This window comes from Rutidosis leptorrhynchoides, chromosome 9 (assembly GCF_046630445.1).
Source record: "Rutidosis leptorrhynchoides isolate AG116_Rl617_1_P2 chromosome 9, CSIRO_AGI_Rlap_v1, whole genome shotgun sequence".
NCBI lineage: Eukaryota > Viridiplantae > Streptophyta > Magnoliopsida > Asterales > Asteraceae > Rutidosis > Rutidosis leptorrhynchoides.
Genome location: NC_092341.1, coordinates 293,093,946 through 293,101,267, shown reverse-complemented (window position 1 = coordinate 293,101,267; position 7,322 = coordinate 293,093,946). Strand labels below are relative to the sequence as shown.

The window sequence follows — 7,322 nt, the reverse complement described above, 5'->3', positions numbered from 1 at the left end:
TGTTATAGTTGCAGATCATCTCATAGTGATCCTTATTCAAATTCAACCAAAAGATGTTTGAGATGTGGTAATGTGGGACACGAGATTCGGATGTGTTCATTCCAAGAGGATGTATGTTGGAGATGTCATCAAGTGGGGCATAGGTTAGCTCAGTGTCCGTATGTAAGAGGATCAGGTTCTGAGGCGGGGCCAGGAGCATAGTTGGGATCTGTAGGTGGATCTTCTGGTTCTCCAGTAGGGTAGAAAAGAAAGAATCCACCTACGACAACATCAAGAGCTTATCAGATGGTTGCTGATACAGATGATGATTATGATGCGAATACAGGTATGCTTTAAAATCCTCGTACTGTTTAGTTGAATATATATATATATATATATATATATATATATATATATATATATATATATATATATATATATATATATATATATATAGATATATATATATATATATATATATATATATATATATATATATATATATATATATATATATATATATATATATATATATATATATATATATATATATGTATATGGTTGTGTATATATATATTGTGTGTTTTAGATTGGTAGATCTTGATTGTAGTGTAAGATTTACTTTGTTGGGTTATGATGTTGTATGTTTTGGTTGCGACCCTTGTGTGCTTTGTGGGGGTAAGGGTGACCCTTAGGTTGACTTTTTGGGATTTAAAGCCGTGACTTAGATAGAGATGTGTTGGGTATCTTTATGCAGTGGGCTTTAGACGACATAAAGTAGTTAGACAATGACATGAGTAGGAGTGATATGTCGATAGTGGAATTTATTGACCAGATATTTTCCTATGCTTGTTCGATGTGTGGTAATGTTGGTAGATTATACTTGAACATTTGATGGACAATGTTTAAATAACTATGGTTGGACATATGGTGTGAATGATTAATTATAAAGTAGCTTAATTATTTGCCGAAGCATTTGAAGAGACTCGTTGGACTTAAGTTAGTGGATGGAACAAGTAGTATTTTTCCGTTCGAGCGACTCAGAATGAAGGTGTGATTCAGGATAATATACTTGTGTCTGGCCAACAGAAGTGTATTATGGTGAGTCATACAGAGTTTCTAGGAAGCAGAAGGAAAAAGTAAGTGGCATGTGCTATTCGTGGACTGTGAGTTGAACATTGGGACTTTTATATGATTGGAAATAAGACGAGTTATATGGGATATTATCTTGACTTAAGGACAATTTTATATACATAAACTCATGACTTAGACTGATGACTAATGATGTTGCCTTAGCTTGGAATAATTGCGAAATGTTGACTATGTTAAGAGTTGAATTTGATGACGGATTGTGAAATTTTTGATACAAATGACTTAGAAACGTGAAATTTGACTTGGATAAGTGGATTGACAGTGGAGATTTGTGAATTCAAGTCGTTGACTAGTGGACATGGTGGTCATTTGTATTGTATCGGACGTGAGTAAAAGTTAGAAATTCCATATGCGTGCACTTATTTGAAGAAGACGGTGGGTATTGGAAGGAAGATTTTCTATTTTGGGTTGATTATTGTGTAAGACTTAGTTGTGTTTATGGTTTTGTTGACCATAGTTGACCTGAATCCGAGGACGGAATCTCTTTAAGGGGGTAGATTTGTAACATCCTGCTACAGGGCCTAGTTGAAATGACCCTTTTGACCTTGGGTGTGTTTGTATGTTATTATAATAATTATATGTTTATAATTATTTAGTTGTTCAGTTGAGACCAGTTTGTGACAAGGGTCACAGAACAGGTTCGTTTGTTTAATTTGGACTCCGTTAGGGTAGTCAAATTAAGTACGAAAGATATTAGATAACTGGTAAATACCCGTGTGTGATGGGGTATTGTATTTAACCTAATTATAAAAGCCAGAAGTCAGCTTCTTCTCTCATTTTCTTGAAGCTTCCAAATATTACTCCGTACCTAACATTCACTCTCTTGAAACCCTAATCTCTTAAATCTCGATTTTGAATCTAAATTGTGTTGTGTAATCAGTTGCTACTGATTTAGTGGTCATAACAAGGTAAGAATCATTCATTTTCGTGTTGTAATCTGAGTATAAATGGAGTTTTTGGTTAGGTTTTGTTAAAAGTGCATTTTTGGTCAAAATCAAGTGATTTGGGTGTTGTTTTGATGAAACTGGTTGGGGTTGATGTTTCTATAAGTGCTATAAGTGCATTTTTGGTCAAAATCAAGTGATTTGGGTGATTTTGGCTCGAAACCCGTCAGTTTCTGCTGCTGCTGCTGCTCGATGAATACAACCGTACGGTTGCAGATTGCAACCGCACGGGTACACGGTGCAACTGTACGGATGTATGTGCAACCGTACGGATGCAGTGGTGTTGGTGCAACCGGGCAGTGAGTGTGCAACTGTACGGATGCATGTGCAACCGTACGGATGAACTTGCAACCGTACGGATGCATGTGCAACCGTACGGATGTAGATCAGTGATGCAGTATTGTTTAATTTAGTTGTTTTCTACCCGTTATGCTGTCCGCATGACTTATGATGATCAAGATGTAAATTCTGAAAATGCATAAGTGTTAGGTGAACTTTTAGCGGCGCTTTTTGTGACTGATTTACTGTACTGTGCTATTTTGTGTTAACAGACAGAAACTAACTTGATTTGCCTTATGTTCAGGTGATATGGATAAGGAAGAAGCTCAGTGATAGATTATCTGAGCTAGTTGCTGGTATTCGGTGAGTGGGATTATCTCTTGGTGTAGTATAGAGTAGAAAGTTATGCTACTATGTTTATATTGTTGATAATTGCCATGATTAGTAGTTATATTGTACAGTTGATCACAATTAGGGTTGTCATGCTTTTAGTAGTATTAGTTGCCTGTAGTAGTAGTAGTATTTGACTGGTTGTATGTGCACAAGTTGTTGTAGTTGCAACCTTGATCTGTTAGGTTCAGCTCAGAGAGGTCAACCTAGTTGTGGTTGGGTCTAGTTGGCTACTGTTTGTTGAGTAAAGTGCTGAACGACGCATCGCCTACGTGTGGATGACTATACTGGGGATTCAGTAGTAAAGACTATCGGTAGACGCTAGACTGATCAGCTTGTGGCCGTGTGCCCGTACAAGCCGCCGATCCTCTAGTTGGAGCAAAGTTGCTAGTTGCTAGTTGTTGTGTGTTGTATGTGGTTGCATATAGTTGTTACTGTAGGAGTACAAGTTGGTACTGTATGCTAGACCTTTTGACAGTTTCATTCACTTAGCCTTGTGCTAACCCCTCACCTCCTCCCTTGCAGGTTTTGGATCTTAGTGCTGGTAGGGACGGGAGTTGGGATGACGATATGTTTGACAAGACGAACTCTGATGTCTTAACTTTTGTAATTACGTAACTAGTCGTTTAACGTAACACCTGTGGTTTGTAATTAAGTAATTAACTAGATTATTTGTGATAATCATGTTTGTAATTAAATAAGGGTAATTATGTGAATTCAGTCTTCCGCTGTGTTAAAAAAAATAGGGTGTTACAAATACACACTCCCGTCAACAGATCCCCTCGGCGTAACATGATTCCTATACATGCCGCTTGGCCGTTCTGCAAATGGGGGATCGACATTGTCGGCCCATCCCCAAGAGGTGTCGAAAATGTCAAATTCCTAGTAGTCGCAATCGACTACTTTACAAAATGTATCGAGGCAAAACCGTTAAACACGATCATGGGACTAAAAATCTTAACCTTTTTATGGGAGGATATTGTCTGTCGTTTCGGTTTACCACGGGAGATAGTCAGCGACAACGGCACACAGTTTGCACACAATCCATTTAAGGACTAGTGTGCGGACATGGACATTCAACAGTCATTTACTTCTGTTGCCTACCCACAGGCCAACGGACAAGAAGAGGTCACTAATAGAGACATCGTGGCCGTGATAAAAGCAAGACTAGGTAAACACCGTCAAGGATGGGTGGACGAGCTCCAACATGTACTATGGGCACACCGGAAAACACCAAAAGACAGTATGAACAAAACACCTTTCAGCTTGGTGTATGGCACTGAAGCGGTTATCCCGACTAAGGTGCTTGTCCCAACAAACCGAATAACAACATTCGATGAACAGCAAAATGATGAAGCATTGCGAGAAGACTTGGATGCTCTAGAAGAATGATGGATGATAACACATATCCGAAAAGCCGAAAAGAAGCAAAAAATCACAAACCACTATGACAAAAAAGTCAAGCCACTGGACTTTCAGTTAAACGACTTGGTGTTACGTAGCAACGAGGTCAGCCGACAGCAAGATGTCGAAAAACTGGGCCCAAGATGGGGGTTACTTTACAGGGTTGTCGGCATAACTAATTATGTTGCATACCACCTGGAGACACCAGACAGAGTTCCGATACAACGCCCTTGGCACGCCTTTCATTTGAAGAAATATCATGTGTAACTTGTCAGCGACCGGGAGGACTGATCACCCACTCGGATGGCAGAAATGCAAAACACTTATGTACTCAAATCATTTCTATGTATAAGTCATCAATAAAGTTTCATTTTATATACTTATGCACTGTAACGACTCTGAATATGTCACAAGTAAAATCAAAAGTCTTTTGGCATATTTCGGACCTACCGCCAGAAGAAATGCTTTCTAGCTTTCGTTGGTAGGAGGACACCCTTTGAAGAACCTTCTCGGATAACAAGGGTGTCCGACCATATCATTGATGGTCCGGTTCTACCGTATAAACAACTTGACCATAATCACGCGTAGTCTAGATATCTACATTTTTGTCATGACAATATACGCAACTCGAAGGAAGATAAACTAGTTTATACACAAATATGTAACAAGATATAAAGAAGTAGCATTAATCATACAAAACACAACCGAGTGCATATCTCTACGGTTGGTAATTTACAATATCCTCCACGGATGAGTTCTCGTTCCTGCAGATTTTGTCTAACTCTTCAAAATTAATCTAGCCAAGAGCCTCATGTGCCCGCTGGCAGTCCTGGACACAAGTAGCGCTCAAATCAGTCTTCATCTTTTAGGCCACGCTACCAGGAGGTAAGAAACACTGCACCAGCTTCAATACCTCAAACATAGTCAGCCTCTTGATAGCCTCAATAAAGGCGCTGAACGGCTGATGAACAATGGATGACTTCAGGAGATGGCAAAAACGCACAGGAATACCAAGTTGTAGGCGGGTAAGTTCGCTAACGTGGCCGACACCTTCTCTGATAACTTCTTATTGTCATCAGAAATTAGGACGACCTTCTCCTGTTTCCTGGGCAAGTGCCACCTTCAACGTTTCCTGCACTTCCCGGGAAACACGTAAATCATCCCGGGCGGACTCCAAGGCCTCCTTCGCCGACGCCAGCTCCCTCTCAAGGCGAGTGATTGACCCCGACAACTCTGCCATGCAATATTTATCATTCTCAAACATCACACAATGCTCGTTAATTCGACGAGCATCAGCCTCGCTCCAGTTTAGTTCATCTGCCGCAAGATGCTGAGTAAACACGGCAAACTGAGAACGCAAGTGTTGTGCCTGGGTGGCGAAAAGTGCAGCCAACGCCTTTTTCAGAGCCGGAAAGGTTATGAAGTCCAAATATTCCCTATAAACCAGGTAGTCTGAAGCATCACAGTGAAGAAGATCACGCAATGGCTCGACATTACAGTCGGGCAGAACGTAAACATTCTGCCCAGCATTTGTTGTCAGTCGGGGGTGAGCATCCTAGACCTCCATGGCGGGCTCTTTGCCGGAATGGTGCCCTTGAACTGAACCCCTTTCAGTAGCTGGCTCCTCCTCAGCCACCCGACTCTCCCCCACAACCGGCTTAAGCCTCTCCCAGGGAGTAACTCCCTCCAACAATGGAACCATGGGGGCAGATGCCTGCGCCCCCTCAGAAGTCACACCAGCGTTACCTATGCATATACGAAAGAAAGAAATGTATTCAACACAAAATACTATTAGGCAAGTTAAAGAGAGTGCGCGTCGAAGGCATACCTTCAGCTGCCGCAGACGGCTCAATTCGGCACCTGGTACGACGGATCAACCCACCCTCTGAAGTACCGCCAATGGAAGATTCCAAGTCTTCAGGAGGCGGCTCCCTGTGGCGGCTAGAAGACTCCGGAGGCACACCTTCAACCACCTTGTCGGTAAAAACCATGCCATCCAGACTCGTCGCCCTCAGAACCTCCGACACAGTTAACTCTGCACAGATCATACAACGTCATTTTACAAACCATGACTAGAAAAAAGAGAAGGATGGAAAACGTCGCACGAATAAATACCTCTCCCGCCTCTACGAGCAACAGGAATCCTATCAGAATGGGTCCAGTTATTGCTAACATTAGCCATTACCAACACCGGCTCATCATAAGACCGTTGAGGAATCTTCAGGCCCCTCAACTGGTTAACCATCAATTCGCCCAGCTCAGATAACTATCTCGGTTGCTGAACAGTCACCGACCTAAACAGATAGGATTGCGCGTTCTTCAATGGAAGGTCAAAACACTTGGCAAAAATGAACGATTACACCCAGTTATCTACAATCGCTGGTGCCTCCCCAAGGAAATCAATCTCATCAGTAAACGTGTACCACCCTCTGCGATAGGATGATAGCCGAAAAATGCTTCTGAAAATGTTCAAGCTTAGGACCATGCCTAAACCATTAAAATACATTTAAAAAAACACGGTCGCGCGAACCCAATTCGGATGCAAACGAGCAACACTAAGGCCATAGAAATTTAAAACCTTCATGAAGAAATGAGTAAATGGGTATCTCAGATTTAAGACCTCAAAGGGTCTCAAATACAACACTAAGAACAAATGCGCTGCTGTGACCTTGGAATCACTAACCCCAAGCCTCGTAGTTGAGGGAACATATAACAAATCCTATCAAGATAGGCTTGGTCAACGTTGCTAGGCGCACGTAACACGTCATGAAGAATATTAGCAGATCTGGGGGCCATATTGAGCGAAGAAGAAAATAGAGAGATTCAAATTGAAGAAGATCAGAAAATTGTTTCTCTTTATTATGCAAAGGGAATACTATCGAAAGTAAAAAGGCTTGAATAAAGATAAATGATCGTTTGTATAGGAAAAAATTCTATGCGGGCCCCATAAAACTCAAAAAGGTGCATTGAAACACGAAAAGCACTTTACTATGATTAAGGCAGCATTAATTGCACGTCAAGTCACGCGCGTGGGTCATGTTAACTTAAGTTTGGCAACGCAGCTGTCCCAGCCGACCTCACCAAACTAGGGGGACTTAATGATACGCATAATGATCCGTCTCAAAACGACATTAACAAAGTTGCGACCGGCTAGGATCTTACCTGGCACGGTCC

At 41.3% G+C, this 7,322-nt stretch overlaps 1 protein-coding gene across 1 annotated transcript; it reads left to right on the top strand.

Moving 5' to 3' along the window:
- Nucleotides 1–3,812: 3,812 nt before the first annotated feature.
- On the top strand, nt 3,813–4,136 carry LOC139868873 (uncharacterized). The gene has a single exon (XM_071857213.1). The coding sequence runs from the start codon at nt 3,813–3,815 to the stop codon at nt 4,134–4,136; it is 324 nt and encodes a 107-aa protein (XP_071713314.1).
- Nucleotides 4,137–7,322: the final 3,186 nt, after the last annotated feature.

Excerpts from the sequence above, each read along its gene's own strand:
- LOC139868873 (XM_071857213.1), top strand. The coding sequence starts at position 3,813 with ATGGACATTCAACAGTCATTTACTTCTGTTGCCTACCCACAGGCCAAC.